The following is a 21,525-nucleotide window of genomic DNA, read 5'->3' on the forward strand; positions in this document are numbered from 1 at the left end:
GCTAAAAAGAGAATATTCTCAATTAAGTCACAAGAAATACACTAAAATACAAAGGACAAATAAGCCTCAAGAGAAAATATGGCTGAACAAAAATAATCAGCAACTACATCATTTTATAACAAAAGAATTATAATGAAATGAAGTTCTCTCTTGACGATCTTCTCCAGCTATGCATGAAATGAAAAATATTTTCAACATACATCCAACTTCCGAAGTAAAGCATAACAAAACATTTAAATAATTCTCAGTTTATTTTGATTAGTTCTTAAATCCTTCCCCCTCCCCCAACATTCTTGGCACCAAATAAACTTTTGCTACAAATGGGGATTTTCCTTTGAGATTACCTGCATGATCAAGGTTGCTAAAATAAGGGGGGATGGGGCTGACACATAAGAACATCTATATAAACTATGAAAAAACATTTCTAATCAAGAAATGAATTGGTACTTACCATTGTGTGCATACACTTAGATCAATGCCTGTCAGAGCCTTACAACAACGAATAGCAGTCTTAATCAACACAGAGGGGTCTTTTTCTGGGTCTGGTCCATCCAACGAAGGAGACCAGTGACCTCCAATGGCCATGGCTTCATCCTTGCCTTTCATGCCCACTAAAAACTAATTCAAAACAAAGAATCATTTACATGTATTATGCAACTTGTCAAATTACAAATAAAATACTTGAAAAGGAAAGGTACAAACCTTTCCAATACCATTTTTACTACCTCTGGTATCTGTCAGTCAAGGAAGAGTTCAGTTCATCGTGTTCCACACTGCATTTCAGCAATGGAATAGGATTTATACATCATAACTCATCCTTCTAAAATATTTCTTCGATAAAGAATTCTTTAAAGAAACAAGCTATAATTCACACTTTAAGAGAATCCAAAGACATACTAAATCCATTACCACTAAAATTTTACTATGCTACTAATATAAAACACCAAAATGACAGCTGAACTAGTGACATACAAATAAGATAAAGCCATAATCTGCAATGAAAAAAAATCTACAGCATTAAATTTTGGGTACCTAAACAATACAAAAATTAGTTGTTAATCAGTATGTTAAGTGTATTTTTAATTATATATGTTTGTAACTATATGCATGTATGTATATACACATATATGTATACACACACACACACACACACAACACACACAGAGAACTAAGCAAAGCAAATATACACCTGAAGTTAAAATAAAGGTTTCATTTTACCTTAACAAGTCTAGCAGGATGTTGAAATCCATCTCGAAGTTCTTGTGGGTCTTCAGCAAGAGCACAGGACTTATGATACAAATCTTCCATACTAGGACTAGCCATCAGCATTACCTATTATAGTCAAATAATTCAATCCTGTCAAAAGTCTAAAGTAATGTAAAAAAATGAGAAGCACTACTAATTATCCTTACATATTAGATATCCAAATTTTTTTATAAAAATGGAAAGTAAAACGCTACAGCAGAAATGGTATTAGATATTTCACAGTTTTAACTTGTCAAGAAATGCTTTTTGATCAATGTTCTATAATAGCCAAAAACTATCCAACCATAAGCAATATACTGAATGTTGCCCTGAAGACTAACATATAGGGTATTCACCAACATTACATTTCATCTGAGGCTACCAGAAGTCACAGAACATTCCAAAAAGCTCAATAAAATCAACTTCATCTTCACATTTGCGTTTCAAAACATTAAAACAATAACCATAAGTTTTATAGCTTCAGAAGTTAAGACAAAGAGGTTAAATTAAATTACTTCAATAACCAAAACTGAATCAGGCAGACAAGAAAAAAAATAGCTATTCATGTCTTTAACTTAACCATTTTCAGAAGATTCAATCCACATACACGCTCTTAATATGAATAACTGCTCAGAAATTTTAGCTATATATCACAGAATACAAACCTTTGCACTGTATAAATGGTCAGCATCTGGTGGATCAAGAATAGCCATATTTTTTTCTAAGGACTCTACTTCTCTGTGCATTACATAGAAATTGCAGTAATTTCCCAGCTGAAATGGTCTTGACAAAGGGAAAGCATCCACCCATGTAAACTGAGCATCAAAAAAGTCACTAGGTATATATAAATTCTGATAACGGCGCCTTAGTTCCATCATGTCACAACTAGGACTGAAAAACAGACATAAGTAAGTGAATAAATAGCCTTAACATCAAAAATTATATAAACATTCACTCCATTCCATATCTAAATATATAACCTGACATGGTTAAAAGCCAGCTGAGAATGGTCAGAGGCAATTATTAATGAGCTACAGATTTGCAAAGAGCCCTACGAAACCACACTTTCAAATCTGTCTACTTACAGCTTTAAATAAATAACTGGTACCTAAGTATTACCTTCATTTCTTTGCTTTTTGTGTGTAGCTTCAAATACATTAGAGACCCTCTAAAATAACTTCAACGCCAGCTCCAGAGAAGTTATAAACAAAAGGCAATTCTACCTCAGCTGAAACTATGCATTTTTTAGAAAGTTATAATTTGTATAGAGTGGATACAAAGAAGGGACAAGAATGGTACCAAATGATGAGTACCTCAATCAGGTTCATACAATGCAAAAAAAATAAACCTTTATTTTATAGTAAGATCCTGTACCAAACATATTTACATTCAAAATTAAGCACAAAAATCCACATGAAAGCTAAATCTAAATGTTTTTTGATTATCTAACACCTCCATACCTCTCTCTCTCAATGGTTATGATCCATACCTGATTGTTTATTACGTAAAGAGGATAAGTTTCTTGCCTTTTAAATCTGGCATACTGATTTTTTTTAAAGGATGCTTTCCTTTTTCCTAAAGAAGCAGAACTTTTAAAGGAAAAGAACTCAAAGGTAAATCAATCTGGTAAAAGAACAAAGGATTTCTATTAAAAGCATAACAAAAAGTGGACAACAACAATCAGTAAGATGAAAAGATAACTACATTCTCTTTTTTATTACTTTTCTTTTCACTGTCTTTTTTAAAGACAACTAAGGACAAGGTATAAAATATGACCTAATATATTTGTAGGGGTATCTTTTTATTTGAAGCCTAAAAATAATAAATATGTAATGATTAACTTATCAAGTATGGTTGCTAACATAATTATACTTTATCTGGATAAAATTCTGCTGTCAAAATAAGGAAAATATGAAAAATAGGTATTTGAGTTGTTTTTTTTTAAAGAAGTGTTGCAAACATTATGTGAATTGTTTCTTAGTTTTCCATCACTAGAATTTTTGAAGTTGTGTTTTACCCTGTAGGATTAAAATCAACAAAAGATGTACAAATCAGTTATTTCTTGGCATATAGTACCTTATAATCACATTACTATAAAACAATCTTTACTTCCACAACTATAGATGAGAAAAGGTATGGTAATTTTAAAATGATTTTTATTTGTAATGGGTTGAATTGATGTTCTGGGAATTTATTTCAAAGTGGTGAAATGAAACTGTGAAGGTCTAACTTAGAAGGAGATAGCTAGCTATTGAATTTACATGCTATTCATCACAATTCTCCCCAAAAGTAGCATTCTAGACTGAACAGTCTAGAGCAGAGCTGCTCTATTTAGTATCTTTGGGACTGGAGAAGTGTTTTTGGTTCTAGTAAGTTTCTCTCATACATCCAGTCTAGATATTTAAGAATATGTAAGTAAACAGGAGTAACAAGAAAACAAGTATAAATTAAGAATAGTTGCTCATTTGACTACATGACTAAAGGGACGTGAACTATGTAACAATTAAGCAAAGTTACCAAGGGGAGATTTTTTTTGGCATTGAGTAGTTTAAGTAAATTACACTGTTTTACTCAACCTAGAACTGAATATATAGAAATTAACATTTTGATAGGTCAGTATTATGAATATTAATTCTCATTTTTTGTTGAAATGCAGTAATACTTCCAGGATGCTGAAGTGCATACAGTTGTTTCTATGCTAAACATAAAAGCACATTTAAACAGTGCTTTTAATGATTCATTTTTATTTTACTGTCAATTTGTTTTCTCCATTTGTTAATTTATCTTATATACAATTGCCAGTCCCCAGGCCTTTAGATAATTCCTCCCTCCCCTTAGACTAAATCAGTCATTTTATCAATTTACCTTCTTATGAATTACAACTTTGTAGTTATTACCTGACCATGACATCCCACCACCACCATTAATTATGGAATATCTACAACTGCCACAGATTGGATTAAGTGCTTTAGATACACGAACTCAATTTAACCTTAGTAATTCTGCTAGATGATAAAATTTCCATTTTGCAGGTGAAACTAAGAAGTTCCACTGCTGTGTTACTACTTCATCATACACAATGAACATGGACTTAATAAAGTTATCAATAAATCTGGACCTTAAATGACTGTAACTTTAAGAAACAAATTAAAACAAGACAAAAAAAACACAAGTTGATCACAACTTTCAATAGCTGCTATCTTTAATGATTTTATGAATATGTGAAAATACACTCCTACTTCAAATTGCATTTTTGCCCTATATTAAATGTCAGGAATAAAAGTTGTAAGAAAAATATCTCTGTAACACATTCTACTTAAATTAGACAAATTACAAAATTGGTTATTCTACAAAAAATGGGGGAAAAGAACTTACCAATCTAAGGAAAATTTTGAAAACTGAACTGTGTAACGTGGAACAACACGTCGAACTCTCCGAGGTGATCGTTCTCTCTCTCTTCGAGGAGATCTCTCCCGAGAACGTTTTCTCTGAGGAGACCTTTCTCTGGATCTACGTCGTTCTCTCTCCCTTTCACGACTTAAAACAAATTTTTCTAAAATTACTAATATTTCTGGCATTATTGAACAGTTCTTTAACAAAATAAATATAATAGACAATGTAAGATTCTCTAAGTTCTGAAAAACTGTTGTACAGTATGTGTAACACAAACACACCACTTAGCCATTTTTAAATGTACGGTTGGTGGCATTACATGCACTCACAGCGTGCACCGTCACCACCACCAAAAGCATACTTTAAAAAAAATACCTGCGGTCATCTTTTCTGTTAGGCACTTGATCCCCTCTGTCATTCCTTCCTGAAAATCTCGATGGTGGATCTAATCTTCGGGCTGGTTGTGGCTGTGAAACTATACGAACAGGAGGCTGCAATAAACCAGCTTTAAAAGAGAAAAAAACGTTTTAACTTAAATAAAAGCATTGCCTAGTTAAGTTATACAACTAGCAGAAGTTGGCTAACATTTTAAGCTTTGCGGTGAACAAACAGCAGACGCCACCTGCATATTTGTATATATTTTTTGTAATCATTTAAAAATGCAAAAGCCATTTATAGCTCAGGCACCATATAAACCAGGCCACGGACCTAATCGAAGGGCTATAGTTTGAAATCCCTAATCCACAGAGAGTAAACTAAAGATTGCTGTACAAGTTATTCACAGGGTGCCAAACTATCACCCAAAGGTTCCACAGAGAAAAAGAACTCATTACAGAGAGATCTCCACTCTGACCTAGTAATCAAATTTAGCATCAATTAATGGAAGAATCTGACACGTGCCTCCTAGTAAAACATAATACAAATTACAAAACATCACCCATAATGTGTTCTGACCAAAGCCTTTCTTTTTCTTTTTTTTTTTTTTAAGATTTTATTAATTTATTTGACAGAGATAGAGACAGCCAGCGAGAGAGGGAACATAAGCAGGGGGAATGGGAGAGGAAGAAGCAGGCTCACAGCGGAGGAGCCTGATGTGGGGCTCGATCCCATAACGCCAGGATCACGCCCTGAGCCGAAGGCAGACGCCTAACCGCTGTGCCACCCAGGTGCCCCTTTCATTTTTTAACACAGAGAGTGCAACTGAGTCAGGGGGTGGAGAGTGGGGGGAAGAAGGAGAGGAAGAAAGAGAGAATCTTAAGCAGGCTCCACACCCAGAGAGGAGACTCATGTGTGGACTCAACTGCGCAACCCTGAGATCATGACCTGAAACCTAAATCAGGAGTCTGACGCTTAACTGACCAAGCCACCCAGGCGCCCCTTACCAAAGCCTTTAACTACTAGGTTCATAGTTTATATGGCAGATAGAGGAACAAGGCAAAAACATCACAACCAACAAAGGCAAATCCATAATACAACATTCCAAAAGAAACTACAAGACAACTAGCCTAATTTCTTCAAAAAAGCCAATGTCATAAAGGAAGAAAGAAAAAGCGGGAAACTGGGGCACCTGGGTGGCTCAATCAGTTGAGTGTTCAACTCTTGATTTCAGCTCAAGTCATAATCCCAAGGTTCAAGAATAGGAATCTGCCTTGGGCTTTGCACCAGTGGAGAGTCTGCCTTGGGATTCTCTCTCCCTCTCCTGCCCTCCGCCTCCCGCTCTATGCCACATTCTCTTTCAAATAAATAAATCTTTAAAAAACGAAAAAGTGGGAAACTATTCTAGAAAAAAAAAACTAAAGTAACATAACCAAACACAATGGATAAAAGTTGACTGGCTTTTTGTTTAGGAAACAAAAAACAACCTTCAAAGACATCTGGGAGACAAATGGGGAGATCGGAATATACTGAGAATACTTAAATGTTTTCTCTTACATGTGAGAATAGATTGTAGTTATATAGAAAAATGGTCTCCTTTAGAAAGAGCATGCTTCAGGGGTGCCTGAGTGGTTCAGTGGTTAAGTGTCTGCCTTTGGCTCAGGTCATGATCCCAGGGTCCTGGGACTGTGCCCCGAGTCGGGCTCCCTGCTCAGTGGGGAGTCTGCTTCTCCCTCTGCCCCTCTCAACCTGCTCGTGTTCTCACTCTAATCAATAAATAAAATCTTAAAAAAACTGTATTTGTACACATGTAAGCAGACAGAACAAGGCTGTAAGTATGTAAGTGATCACTTTATTGTTCTTCCAACATTTTTGTATGCTTGAAAATTTTCATAATAAAAATTGTGGGGAGGAAAGAAACAACTAACTTATGAACATTTCCTATGTTAAGGAATCCTAGTTGCCAATGGCAATTTTCTTTCTAAAGTTTTTTTTTTTTTTTAAGATTTTATTTATTTGACAGAGAGAAAGAGAGAGCACCAGCAGGGTGAGTGGCAGGCAGAGGGAGAGAGAGAACCAGGCTCCCTGCTGAGCAGAAAGACTGACGTGGGGCTTGATCCCAGGACCCTGGGATCATGACCTGAGCAAAGGCAGATGCTTAACCAACTAAGCCACCAAGACACCCTTAAATAAAATCTTTAAAAACAAATAAACCGAGGGGCGCCTGGGTGGCTAAGTCAATTAGGCATCTGCCTTTGACACAAGTCATGATCACAGGGTCCTGGGATCAAGTCCCACAAGAGGCTCCTTGCTCAGCAGAAGGCTGCTTCTCCCTCTGCCTGCTGCTCCCCCCCTGCTTGTGCTCTAACAAATGAATAAATAAAATCTTTAGAAAAGTAAATAAAAACAAACAGAAAAGAAATCACAGGACTACCAGTCAGATATCTGAAAGAACCAAGTAGCTTGGAAACACCCTGGAATTACCTATTAAGTTACTCAAACCCTCAGACCTTGCAATTACACCTGAAGGTGTATGTATGTCCTAGAGAAACCTGGGCATGTTGCCCCTGGACACACATATGAGGACATTTATAGCAGTATTTTCTGAAACCAAAAGCTAGAAACTATCCTAATGTTTATCAGAGAACAGATAAAATGTACAATATTCATATGTGTAATATTATCTAATAATGAAAATGAAGAATGAGCCAGATGGAAAACGTAGCATGAGAAACTTTTAGAATGTTGGAAAAAAATAAGTCATACACAACAGATTATAGAAATGGAATCAAACACTATGTAATATTCAAAGACAGACAAATCTAAACAGTATTATGAGGATGCATATTTAGAGAATAAAACTATTAAAAAAGAGTAAACTAGCAAAATTTTAATTTTACCCAAGTAACCATTACATAGGTGTTCATTTAGTAACTCATTACACTGTACAATGCAATCTCTTTAGTGAATTTTTTTTTTTAAAGATTTTATTTATTTATTTGACAGAGATAGAGACAGCCAGCGAGAGAGGGAACACAAGCATGGGGAGTGGGAGAGGAAGAAGCAGGCTCATAGCGGAGGAGCCTGATGTGGGGCTCGATCCCAGAACGCCGGGATCACGCCCTGAGCCGAAGGCAGACGCCTAACTGCTGTGCCACCCAGGCGCCCCCTCTTTAGTGATTTTAAGTGTGTTGTAATAAAAGAGAAAATGCCACAAATCACACTTTAAAAATTAGCGGCGTCTGCATGGCTCAGCTGGTTAAGCGTCTGACTCTTGATTTCCGCTCATGCCATGATCTCATGATCATGGGATGGAGCCCCGCATTGGGCTACATGCTTGGCGGAATCTGCTTGAATTTCTTTCTCTCCTTTCCCTCCACACCCCCTCTGCTCTTTCCCCTGCTCCTGTGCTGTCTCTAAATAAATCTTAAAAACAAAACAAAACAAAACAAAAAAAACAAAAAATATCCCTACCCAAAAGAACAACAACAAATGAATTAAGTAGGCTTTTGTTGGGGCACCAGGTGTGGCTCAGTTGGTTGAGCATTTGCTTTCGGCTCAGGTCATGATCCCAGGGTCCTGGGTTCAAGCCCCACATCCAGCTCCCTGCTCAGCAGGGAGTCTGCTTCTCTCTCTCCCTCCACCCACTCCCCTCATGCTTGCTCTCTCACTCTCTCTCAAAATGAAATCTTAAAAAAAAAAAAAAAAAAAAGCAGGCTTTGATTAAGCCAAGGCTTCAATAAAAAGTGTCCAGAATTTCAATTAATTTGCAAAGGAAAATGTAAAATACAGCTCATTTATTTCATGCACTATAATTCAATGCATAATTTAAAGTACTACTACCAGAAAACATATATATATAAAGTACTATGTTTAAGGGCACCTGGTTGGCCCAGTCAGTTAAGTGGGCAACTCTGGATTTTGGCTCAGGTCATGATCTCAGGGTCCTGGTATCGAGCCCCACATTGGGCTCCATGCTAAGTGGGCGTCTGCTCTTGATTCTCTCTCTCCCTGTCTGCCCCTCTCCCCCATAATATAAATATTAAAAATAAATCTTAAAAAAAAATAAAATGTTTCTATGACATTTTCTTCCATTACAGATACCAATAAAAGGACTGGGGATTAATAGTTCTGATATTTAAGTTCACAAAGAGCATGTCTTTCTATAAGAGCAATAAAATAAAATTACTTCCAAACAGCTATAGAAGTAGAAGTGGTCTACACAAGATACTTAATCTTCCTTTCATGTATTCTAGAAATCCCTGCCTTTTTTATAATTAAAAGCATATTCTCGTTATTTTAACAACTACACAGTTGTAAAAGTTATGTGTTAGTCTGAAACAGAAAAGACACATTGCAAGTAATACCTTTCTGCTGTGGCTGCTGTAATAAAGGCTGTGGCTGAGTCTGCAATAACGGTGTAATAGAAGCTGCTGAGATCTGGGCCTGCAGCAGGGACTGGGGCTGGGGCTGAGCCTGAACACCAAATGTCGTCTGTGGTGCAATTGGCTGAAGTACAGCAGGAGGAGTCTTCAGTAAAGGCTGAGTTTGGGACTGATTCTTAACAAAAATAAAGAAATAAAATAAAAAATTTAAAGAGGAAGAAAAAACTCTGAAAACTGGAAGACTGAATCACCAAGTTTGTCTAACACCTAACTCAGTATTTTATATACCTGATTTGGTAGCGTCTGAATTCTTTGAGCATTCCATTTAAAAGGCATATTGGGATTATATGTAGCTTCAACCAACACTCTGTCACCCACTTGGGGGGTTTTCCCTTTGACAGCACTAGAAAAAAAAAAAAAACAAGTTAAATACATACACAATTAAGAGAGTCCTCAAAAAAAAATTTATATTTGTAGTATTTTATCTAATGTAAACTATCTGAAATGGAAGTCTAAAAAAAGCCCTTTTAAAAAGTAAATATACCTCCTAGACTTATTTTATTTTAGAACTGATCATGTTTCACGCTTCCTAAAAAAACAGAGTGTTTGAAGTGGAAGAAATAACTTTACACTTCATATTCTCCCAATATTGCGTCCCTCCTTCTAACAGTAGTAACTTTTATAACCCAAGAGTAAGATCTCCTTTGGGCTATGAAGTGATAAGAGAGATGAAGATGGAAAACAGGAGACCCACTTTTAGAAAAATCTCATTATGATAATTAAAGTTAATTTCCCAAATAAAGTACTTCTAAGGCAGTTCACTAGGAATACGGTTAAAATATCCAAGGAAAATCTTTCATGCAACCATTATCACACTAAAAAAATACTATTCTGAATATGTTAGTCATTCATCATTCAATCCCACTCATTAGTTTTTCAATTAAAAACGCTTTTTTAGTACATAGTATCCTTAGATACTTCAAACAGAAGATTAAATTTTAAAAGGCATATGACTATTTCAATCTCTATTCTCACTGGAAGTCTGCCCATGAAGAGTTGGAAAAATTAACTCATTCCTATAAAACATGCATAAAGAATTCACTATAACTATTTTATTCAGTAACCAGAAAATATCTTCACTCATATTCTCCATGAAAAAAGGCCAGATACAAATATAATACAAACTATATAATTAAAACAAAAAATTATAACTAAACTACAATCCTATGCCACAATTAGGTCTTATCAATATATTTCATGCTAAATACAAGAAGGCATTTGCCAACACCTAATTAAGTTACCTAAGCTGAAAGAATACATCTTCATCCACAAATCCAAATGTATCATGTAGTTTTGTAACTACTCCCGTAAAAACACGCTGTTTCTGAGGCTGAGTTTGTTGCTGACTGGACCTTGGTGTTGGATACGATACAGTTATCTGTGCTGCAGGCTGAGGAGTAGACAGGCTAAGGCTTGTAGGCAGTGCAACAGCTGGCTATAAAACAAAATCAAGATCCAATTAGGCTAATGATTTGAAATACCCTAGAAATTAAAAATGACCACTCAAAACGAACTCAAAATGCTAAAATTAACTTATCTGAAGTTAGGAAATACACATGTACACCTTGAAGAAAAGAATCAAGTCTGAAAAAAAAATTTTTTTTTTTTTTAACTCTACCTCAACATTAAGTTGCGCCAAATGAAAGTTTTCACAGGTTGTTCCAGGAAAAGAAGATACCATAGTGAAACTAGTTTTAAGAATACTGCAGGAACGTCTGGGTAGCTCAGCTGGTTGAGCATCCAACTCTCAATTTCGGCTCAGGTCATGATCTGAAGGTCATGAGATCGAGCCCTGTGCTGGGGGAGTCCATTGGGATTCTCTTACGCCCTCTCCCTCTGCCCCTACCCATGCTTGAGCACATATACACACTCTCTCTCTAAAATAAATAATGCATATCGGGGCGCCTAGGTGACTCAATTAGTTAAGCGTCTGATTCATGATTTCTCAGGGTTGTGAGATGGAGCCCCACGTCAGACTCATGTGCTGGGCATGGAGCCTGCTTAAGATTCGCTCTCTCCCTCTTCCTGTGCAACCCCCCACTTAAAACAATACTGCATATATTAGGGGTGCCTGGCTGGCTCAGTTGGTGAAGCATGCGACTCTTCATCTCAGGGTTCTGGGTTTGAGTCCCATATTGGGAGTAGATATTACTTTAAAAAAAAAAAAGAAAAAAGAAAAAAAAAACCTGTGAATTTTAGTCCCCTCTTAGAAATTCAAAACAATAGTGGCATAATACTCAGGAAAGTCTTATGTAAGTGAAGTAAGTCAGAGAAAGACAAATATGTATGATCTCACTTACATGTGAAATCTAAAAAAAAAAAAAAAAATTCACAGAAACAGAACAGAACCTTGGTGATTGCCAAGGGTATGGAGGGAGAAAGAAATGAGTGAAGTTGGTCAAAAAGCACAAACTTCCAGTTATAAGATAAATAAGTTCCACGGATGTAATGTACAACATGATGACTATAATACTGTATTGTATATTTGAAAGCTGCTGACACAGCTCTTAAAAGTTCTCAACAGAAAAAAAATTTATGTGAGATGATTCACGTTAAAGAAAAAACTTATTGTGGTCATCATTTCACAATACATACATAAATCAAACTACGCTGTTTATTTTATATTAATACAATGTTACAAATCAATTATCTTTCCATAAAACTGAACAAACAAGAAAAATGTTAACACTTTCATTCGTCTTTTCTGGCACAAACATGAATAGCATATTACTGTTTTAAACTTCTATATATAAATAGACATAAAATCATTAGAAATAAAGAAACAACCATCTGACTCTTCAAGGCAAAACACAGTATTTGTTTTATACTTGCCCAATAAAGCAAGCTCTTAATTTCTACAACTAAAATAAGAAAAGGCCAAGTCCTATAAATAGTAAAAGAATTCAACATTTCTCAGACTATAACCACAAAATTATTTCTCATGAAATTTCCTTAACATCCTAAGACAATAATGATTCACAGATGCAAACTAGGAAATGCTATTCTAAGAAAAGACTAGTCTAGTTTTTATACTTTTTCTACTTAGTTTGGAAATTCTGCTATTGGAGATTGAAAGTACATGATCAGTGTCAGTTGATTTTGATCCCTTAATAAAAACAAAGGGAGAGTAACCTCTCAAGTGAATTTTTTTTTTTTTTACAAAAATAACAGATTCAAGACTAAAATGGTATGAAAGGTACAAAGCTTCTCCCCTACTCCTGTTCCTTAGCTACCCCATTCCCTATCCATGCACAATCACTGTCACCAGTTTTTATTACAGGTTCTCCTTCCTTTTTATCAGTTTCATAATATTTAACTTTCAGTCAGTGAACCATGGCCCTTGGTCCAAATCCAGCCCAGAGCTTACGATTTTGTGATTTTTGTATAGCTCGGAAACCAGGGATGGTTTCTTACATTTTATTAATTTTTAAAGATTTTATTAAATTATTTGAGAGACAGAACATGAAGGAGGAGAGGGGCAGAAGGAGAGGGACAAGCTGAGCGGGGAGGCTTAATGCAGGGCTCATGTCAGGACCCTGAGATCATGACCTGAGTGAAGTCACACACTTAACCGACTGAGTCACCCATGTGCCCTGGTTTCTTACACTTTAAAATAATTTTTAAAAAGAAAAAAATATGCAACAAAGACTGGTCCACAAACCTAAAGGAGGACTATGTATTTCAGTTTAAAAATGAAGGAGGTTTTTTTTAAAAAAAAAAAAACACTGGGTGGCTGGTCGGTTCAGGCTCCGACTTGCTTTTGGCTCAGGTCATGGTCTCAGGGTCATGGGATGGAGCCCCACATTGGGCTCTGCACTTAATGCACAGTCTGCTTGTCCCTCTCCCGCTGTTTACTGTGCATGTTCTCTATCTCAAATAAATATATATTTCTTGAAGTTCAAAAACATTGTAATGCTGCTGAAAAGTTAAACTGATAATGTAATACAATACCCTCATCTAATAAGGTCAAGCTTAAAATGATATAACACATAAAAAAATCTCCTAAAAATATTAGCTACAATGAAAATGTATTAAGAATTAAGTTCAATGTATTAAGAATTAAGTTCAAAATAAGAATTAAGTTTACGGGCGCCTGGGTGGCTCAGTCAGTTAAGCAACTGCCATCAGCTTACGTCATGATCCCAGGTTCCTGGGATCATGCCCCATGATGGGCTCCCTGCTCAGCAGAGAGCCTACTTCTCTCTCCCTCTGCCCCTTCCCCTGCTTGTGCTCTCTCTCCCTCTCTCCCTGTCAAATAATAAAATCTTAAAAAAAAAAAAAAAAAAAAAAAGGATTGAGTTTAAAATAAGACCTCATATTTATTCAAACTAGATCACAGCTGGATCAAAAACCATAAAAGACAAAACAACAAAACATGCACTCCATCTTTCATATATTGTTAAACTAATATGTAATAAACTAATATGTACACTAATATGTAAATCCAACCAATATTCATCTTCAAACCCTGAAAGAAATACTAGAATAGGAATAAAATTTTGGCCTATTCTTCATTCAGATATCCAAAAGAAATAAATTAATTGCAAACTAACCTGTGTTAAAAGGGTCTGCTGAGGTTGCTGTAACTGAAAATAGAAAAATCAAACAAAAACAAGGAAGAAAAAAGAAAAGGATCAATCAAAATTGTTTCACAGACGCTCTTATTTATAAGGAAAAATTCCTATTAAATGGGTACTTCATTTCTAATTAAGAAATATGATGAAAAGCAACAGAAGTCGTTAGGTGTAAGATTTCCTACAACTATTTCTAATTGCAGACGTGATGTATAACTAACTCATTCAATGGGGCACCTGGCTGGCTCAGTCAGTAGAGCATGCAACTACTGATCTCAGTGTTCTAACTTTGAGCCCCATATTGGGTGCAGAGATTACTAAACATCTTTTTTCTTTTCTTTTCTTTTTTTTTAAAGATCTTACTTATTCATTTGACACAGAGAGAGAGAGAGCACAAGTAAGGAGCACGCAGGCAGAGGGAGAGTGAGAAGCAGGCTCCCTGCTGAAGAGAGCCCAATGCGGGGCTTGATCCCAGGAACCTGGGATCATAACCTGAGCCGAAGGCAAATGCTTAACCCACTGAGCCACTCAGGCGCCCGTAAACATAAAATCTTGAAAACAAACAAACAAACACATCCAATAAAAAACTGATCTTTTATCTTATTTCATAGGAATAACACCGCCCCAAAAAAACAAAACAAACACACACACACACACACACACACACACACACACACAAAACACACCAAAAAACCTTAAGTCCTTAGATGGGAAAATTTCTAGTATTGACATGTTGGTCACCATGCTACAGAAATACCATTGGGGAAAAAACAAAATCACTGCCTCTTTAAAGGACATATCTGATAAGAAATCCATAACACAAAATATATAAAGAACACACAAAATCTTAAACCAAGAAACAAACAATCCAATTAAAAAATGGGCAGAGGAAATGAACAGACTCTGTTTGAAAGAAGACATACGAATTGAGAAAAGAAACATGAAAAGATGCTCAACATCATGCATCACCACGGAAATGCAAATCAAAACTACAATGAACTATCATCTCACACCTGTCAGAAGAGTTATAATCAAAAACACAAGAAACAATTATTGGCAAGGATGTGGAGAAAAGAAATTTCAGGTACGTTTGGTGGAATGTAAATTGGTACAGTCACTGTGGAAAACAGTATGGAGGTTCCTCAGGAAATCAAAAATAGAAATACCATATAATCCAATAATTCCACTACTGGATATTTACCCAAAGAGAAAAAACACTGACTTGAAACGATGTACGCATCCCTGCTTACCGCAGCATTATTTACAACAGCCAAGATATGGAAGCAACCTAACTGTCCATCAGTAGATAAATGGATAAGGAAAACCCGGTGGGTATACACACAAGCACATGCACAATGGAGTACTACACAGCCATAAAAAGGATGAGCTTCTGCCATTTGAGACAACAAAGATGGACCCAGAGGATATTATGCTAAGAGAAATATGTGAGACTGAGAAAGACAAATACCATATGATTCCACTCATAAGTAGAATCTTAAGAAAAACAACAACAAAAAAATGGGAACCTGGGTGGGTCAGTCAGTCGAGCATCTGTCTTTTGCTCAGGTCGTGATCTTGGGGCCCGGGGATCGAGCCCCACGTTGGGCTTCCTGCTCAGGGGGGAGTGTGTTTCTCCCTCTCCCCCACTATCTCCAAGTAAATAAAATCTTTTTTATTTTTTTTTAAAGATTTTATTTATTTATTTGACAGAGAGACAGCCAGCGAGAGAGGGAACACAGCAGGGGGAGTGGGAGAGGAAGAAGCAGGCTCCCATCGGAGGAGCCCAACGTGGGACTCAATCCCGGAACGCTGGGATCACACCCTGAGACGAAGGCAGACTCTTAACAACTGTGCTACCCAGGTGCCCCTCTAAGTAAATAAAATCTTAAGAAAAATAAAGATAAAAAATAAAGGTTCATGGGATGATTGGCTGGGACAGTCAGTAGAGCATGTGACTCTTGATCTCAAGAGTTCTGAGTTACAGCCCCATGCTGGGCACACAGCTTACATTTAAAAGTTTAAAAAAATTAAATTAGGGGTGGCCTGGATGGCTCAGTCAGTTAAGAATCTAACTCTTGATTTTGGCTCAGGGCACGACCTCAAGGTTGTGAGACTGAATCCGACATTGGGCTCTATGCTGGATGTGGAGACTGCTAAAGATTCTCTCTCTACCTCTCCCTCTCTCCCACCCCCCTTGCATGCTCTTGCTCTACAAAAAGAAAAAAATTTAAATAAACAAAGGCTCAAAGCCAATGGTCTATCTAGAGTTAAGGCTTTAAATGGGAAAAAGGATCTCCCCATTTTCACGGATGGTCTAGTACAGCACAACGGGGCTGGATGTACCAAATAGAAAAACTGGGACAAAGATTCAGTAATACAGTGATTCTTTCCAAATTCTCCTCTGCATGCTTTCCTAGAAACATGTGACGGGGCACCTGGGTGGCTTAGTCAGGTAAGCACCTGCCTTCGGCTCTGGTCCTGATCCTGGGGTCTTAGAATTGAGCCCAGTGTCGGGCTCCCTGCTCAGTGCGGAGTCTGCCTCTCCCTCTCACTCTGTTCCTCCCCCCTCCTCGTGCTCTCTCAAATAAATAAATGAATGAATCTTAAAAAAATAAATAAACGAAGAAGGAAAGAAACATGTGACAAAGACTGGCTGCTAGCTGAGGATTTGGATTTGGATTTTCAGGACCTCTATCTTCCTCTCCCTTGGAGACATTCCTTTTTGCCTACCTCATTTAGCCCACCCCCAAAGAATTCAAATCACACATTAATGTAGCTGACAGGAAATAAAATCTATATATAAACTGAATCTGAGACAAATTATTTTTTTACATCAGTTTTTAACATGGAAAATATAAACTAACCTGTTGTTGCACACTATACAAGGCCTGCTGAGGTTGTGAATATTGCTGGAAAAAAAAAGATTTTTCAAAGAAAAATACGGAGTCAGTTTTATTCATTCTCAAGAAGCGATATACATACATACATACAAATACATAAACAAAATCACACTACAAAGAAATTTTGTGAACTAAACTTCACCAAAAATAAGCAAACTGGTGACTCCCTTATACTCTAAGATTCATCAAGAACTGAATTTTGTTCAAATAATTAAGGTATAAGAACTGCCTGTTTTAAGAATTTTGACCACACAACTTCACTCTTCTATATGTCACAGGCACATCTAATTTTATTAACTGAAAAAACAATAAGCATAATTAAAATACACAATTATTGGGGCGCCTGGGTGGCACAGTCAGTTAAGTGTCTGACTTGGTTTCGGCTCAGGTCATGATCTTAGGGTCCTGGGATCCAGCCCCACCTCGGGCTCCGAGCTCAGCATGGAGTCTGCTTGGGATTCTCCCTCTCCCTCTGCCCCTATCCCTTGTGCATGTGTGTGCATGTGCGTGCATGCACACGCACAAGTGCTCTCTCAAATAAATAAATCTTAAAAAAAAAAACCCCACACTTATTAATTCTTTAAAAACTATCTGGCTACTCAGTTTAACATGTCACATACTGAAACCCAATAAAGACTCACCTGTTGCAATGCAGCTGCTGCAGCTGCAGCTTGTTGCTGCAAGGCTGCAGTCTGAGTTAACTGATAGTTTGCTGGGGTTTGTGTGGTAAGGCCTGCTGCTGCTAATGCAGTTTGCTGTGTATAAATGGTAGGAGACGCTCCAAGGAGTGATGGCTGCTGAACACCCAACGCAGCTAAAATGAGATTAAAAAGGAAATGGGGGAAAAAAAAAAAGAAAAAAGCATTATTTGGATCCTTTCTAGGAATTTTCCATAAGTGCTTAGTTATGAAATTATGTTCTGCTATTGTTTAGTAAAAACCTAAGGCAAAATTCCTGTAATGCTTGTTAAATTTAATTGATTCAAGTACCTCCCCAGATCCTAGTGGCTTTATATTTAATTTTCATGTCATAATAGATAGAAGAAAACATTATTCTATAATAACTACATAATGAACACAAACCTAGACCAAGAGGCTGAAGTACTCTCAAGAAGTATTTTTAGGAAAAAGAGCAGAAAATAAACCATCTTACTTTACTTATCTAGAATTTACTGTTTTACCTCCAAGTAGAAGAGAATCATATAAAACAAAGAAGTTTAGAAACAGTGAAATTAAGCACGTATTTTTACTGCAGGATTTCTCAGAACCTTTAATATGCCAACTCAGCATTCTGAATCTCAAAAGATAGCCATAAAAGCAATCTAGCAATTCCCTTTTCCAAAGCAGCTTGCTTGTATCTGAAAATAACCTGAAAAAATGCTGCTCTATAATTATTAAACAACCTTATAGAAAGAACAATATTTTGCTTTAGAAGAACAAAGAATGTTAATGAACTAACCAAAGCACTTTGTCTAGAATATCCCAGAAAACCTTTAGAAGTGTGAGGTTCATCATCAGTTGTTTAAAAGTTCAGACTAATTTTATTTAAAAACAAAACAAACCAACAACAAAGTAAAGCAAAAACAAACAAAAGTCCAAGAAAGTATGTCTGTAGTTCTTGTAAATTACAAATTACTCCCTGCAAAAAATACTGATTTTTAAAAATTAAAAAAGGAGGGGCAAGAAAAGGAAGAGTCTACAATAAACAAAAAGTGTCTAATCTTTTCTTGTTTTTAAGGAAAGTCAGATATCACAGATGGGCAGAAAGAGGAAACCAGGACTAACTAAATGGATTTAAACAGAAATCTAAATAGAAGTGGAGAATATCTTAACACCAGCATTAAGTTCAAAGTCAGGTTAACTACAATGAGAATAAAGGAAAAGGTACTGAAATGTAGACACACAGGTTCTAATCAATGGATCCTGTTAACCTTTTAAAATTGTATGCAAAATTGCAGACAAGAAAGTCCGAAGCTTTCATCAGTTTTCAACAGAATTACGGACCCCAAAAAATGTTGAGAACCACGGTTCCAGGATAATGGAAGCAAAATAACACACTGAACACAAGATAAAGACCATAGGAAAAATTATTAGTGCTTTAAATTCTAAGACTGGCACGTCATATATTTGACAAAGTAGCATCCATGATTCAAATATCACACCCAGCTCCTTCACCCACCTGAGCTCTGACCTCAGATCTGCTCTGTTTCGTTCTGTTGGTATGAACCCTGGAAGTTGCCACAGCAGAAGAGCTCAGAGCCAATATCCCAGAAAGTCTTTTTTCCTATTACTTTTCTAGGTGTTCTGAATCCTGGCATCATACAGTAGCCTAGCATTAAGTAGGCAGGATACCAGACACACCTCTCTTCTGTTAACAGTGTGATAAATTAGAAACTACAAAAAAATTACAGGTGACCCCTGAACAATGTGGGAGTTAAAGGTGCCTGACCTCCACACACAATTGAAAATCTGTATATTAACTTCTGAGTCCCCCAAAATTAACTAGCAATAGCCTAGTGCCTTGGGATAAAATATTCCTAATGAAAGAAAGTGCCAATCAGTTGATTTGTTGAAGTCATTCTTTTTCTAGGACCACCATACAGTGTTACGTCTATGTAAGCCATTCACACACAGGGAAGCATATACAGACACAAGGCTTTAAGACCATACTGATGTCTTGATGAATAAAAATACAGGAGCAGGGATGTCTAGGTGGCTCAGTCAGCTGAGCATCCAACTCTTGACTTTGGCTCAGGTTGTGGGATTGAGCCTCACTGCTCAGCGTAGAGTCTGCTCAAGATTTTCTATCCCTCTCCCTTCTCCTGCCCCTCCCTGTATGCTCGCTCTCTCTCTAAAATAAAAGAATACAGGGGTGCCTGGCTGGCTTAGTCAGTAGAGCATGCAACTCTTGATCTCAGGGTCATGAGTTCAAGCCCCACGGTGAGTGTAGAGCTTACTAAAAAACAGACAGACAAAAAAACCATTCCATTCACATGTATTAGCAGTTACTGAGTGGATCAACACTTAGTCATGAAAGTTTGTCATTGTATGTTTTCTAATTATCATTTCTCCCTAAATTTGCATTGTAGGATTCCATTCAAAGATTTTAAAAGAAAACTGAAAACAGTATAAAGTGAAACGCTAAAATGAATAGAAGGAAAACTATAGTAGCATAGAAAAAATATAGAGCTCAGTTTTCTTTTTTATTAAAAGCTAATTCAGGGGAGTGCCTGGCTGGCTCTGTTGGAGGAGCATATGACTCTTGATCTTGGCATCGTGAGTTCAAGCCCCACATTGGGGGTGTAGAGGTTACTGAAATAAATTTAAAACATAAACAAAAACAAAAAACCTCAGGACTGACGTTTCAGAACATGTGTTAATAGCCTATACATGCCACTGAAAATTTAGGTGCTATATCATATTTTAAGACTTTTTAAGAAAAAAAAAAACAAAACAAAAAAACCAAAAAACGTTTAAAGAAATACTACCTAAACATGTGGCTTACTCCGTGTTCAACTAAAAGTTTTCATTCTTGGACTCTGAAAATGAAGCTAAACATTAATGTTTATGTGAATCAGACTAAGTGGTATTCAATTTTTAAAACTAGCCTTTGGATTTAGAAGGGAAAATAAAGTATCTCTAGGGCACCTGGGTGGCTTAGTCAGTTAAGCATCTGACTCTTGGTTTCGGCTCAGGTCATGATTTTAGGGTTATTAAAACAGAGCCCCACTTAGGGTTCCACCCTCAGCAAGGAGTCTGCTTGTCCCTCTCCTTCCCCCCCCCCGTCATGCATGCATTTCCATCCCCTCTAATAAATAAAATCTTTAAAAACAAACTACAAAACACTAACAGCCAACTGTTGACCGAAAGCCTGACCAGTAACATGAACAGTTAACATATTTTGTACGTTATATATACTATGTATTTTTTTTAAGTAGGCTCCACGCACAGCATGAGGCCCAACAAAGGCCTTGAATTCATGACCCTGAGATCAAGACCTGAGCTGAGATCAAGAGTTGACTCTTAACCAACTGAGCCACCCAGGAGCCCCTATATACTGTATTCCTACAATAAAGTAAGCTAGAGAAAAGAAAATCATTAACGAAAATATATTTACAGGACAGTACTTATCCCCCCCCTCCAAAATCCGCATAAAAGTGGACTCACACTGTTCAAACCCATGGTCTTCAAGGGTCAACACCTGTTGATAATGAAGGGTTCAACTGCTAGAAATTTATGGGAAGGAAATTTACATTCTACTAGTTGTGTCACACCATTAGCTAGTTAATTCAAATTTTGTGAAATCACTGTGAAAATTTTATATATCTGCAATATAGCTCTTTTTAAATCATTCATATTTTAAGGGCACCTGGGTGGCTTAGTGGTCTAAGCATCAGACTTCGGCTCAGGTCATCATCTCAGGGTCCTGGGATCGAGGCCCGCATAGGGCTCCCTGCTTAGTGGGGAGCCTCCTTCTCCCTCTCCCTCTGCCCCTCACCCCACTGGTGTGCATACTCTTTCTCTAATAAATGAATGAAATCTTTTTTTTTTAATTTTTTTTTAAAGATTTTATTTATTTGACAGAGACAGCCAG

At 36.8% G+C, this 21,525-nt stretch overlaps 1 protein-coding gene and 1 non-coding gene across 5 annotated transcripts in view; both read right to left on the minus strand.

Moving 5' to 3' along the window:
- CCAR1 (cell division cycle and apoptosis regulator 1) overlaps window positions 1-21,525 on the minus strand; it is a 54,377-nt gene that overhangs the window by 23,972 nt on the left and 8,880 nt on the right. For 3 of the 4 annotated variants that reach the window (XM_045783311.2, XM_045783310.2, XM_045783309.2), the window contains exons 3-13: window positions 17,574-17,746; window positions 16,897-16,941; window positions 14,012-14,044; window positions 10,700-10,893; window positions 9,687-9,801; window positions 9,381-9,573; window positions 5,014-5,143; window positions 4,621-4,782; window positions 1,911-2,136; window positions 1,219-1,332; window positions 452-618 (exon numbers count right to left, since the gene is read on the minus strand). In XM_045783311.2, the coding sequence (XP_045639267.1) occupies window positions 452-618; window positions 1,219-1,332; window positions 1,911-2,136; window positions 4,621-4,782; window positions 5,014-5,143; window positions 9,381-9,573; window positions 9,687-9,801; window positions 10,700-10,893; window positions 14,012-14,044; window positions 16,897-16,941; window positions 17,574-17,746 (1,552 nt within the window). The remainder of the gene's footprint in view (window positions 1-451; window positions 619-1,218; window positions 1,333-1,910; window positions 2,137-4,620; window positions 4,783-5,013; window positions 5,144-9,380; window positions 9,574-9,686; window positions 9,802-10,699; window positions 10,894-14,011; window positions 14,045-16,896; window positions 16,942-17,573; window positions 17,747-21,525) is intronic. The other variant, XM_045783312.2, reaches the window with a different exon arrangement.
- Window positions 750-814, minus strand: LOC123783174 (small nucleolar RNA SNORD98). The gene has a single exon (XR_006777152.1). It is a non-coding gene; the product is annotated as a small nucleolar RNA SNORD98 (small nucleolar RNA).

The sequence above is a fragment of the Ursus americanus genome, chromosome 6, assembly GCF_024610735.1.
Source record: "Ursus americanus isolate L20-20 chromosome 6, mUrsAme1.1.p, whole genome shotgun sequence".
NCBI lineage: Eukaryota > Metazoa > Chordata > Mammalia > Carnivora > Ursidae > Ursus > Ursus americanus.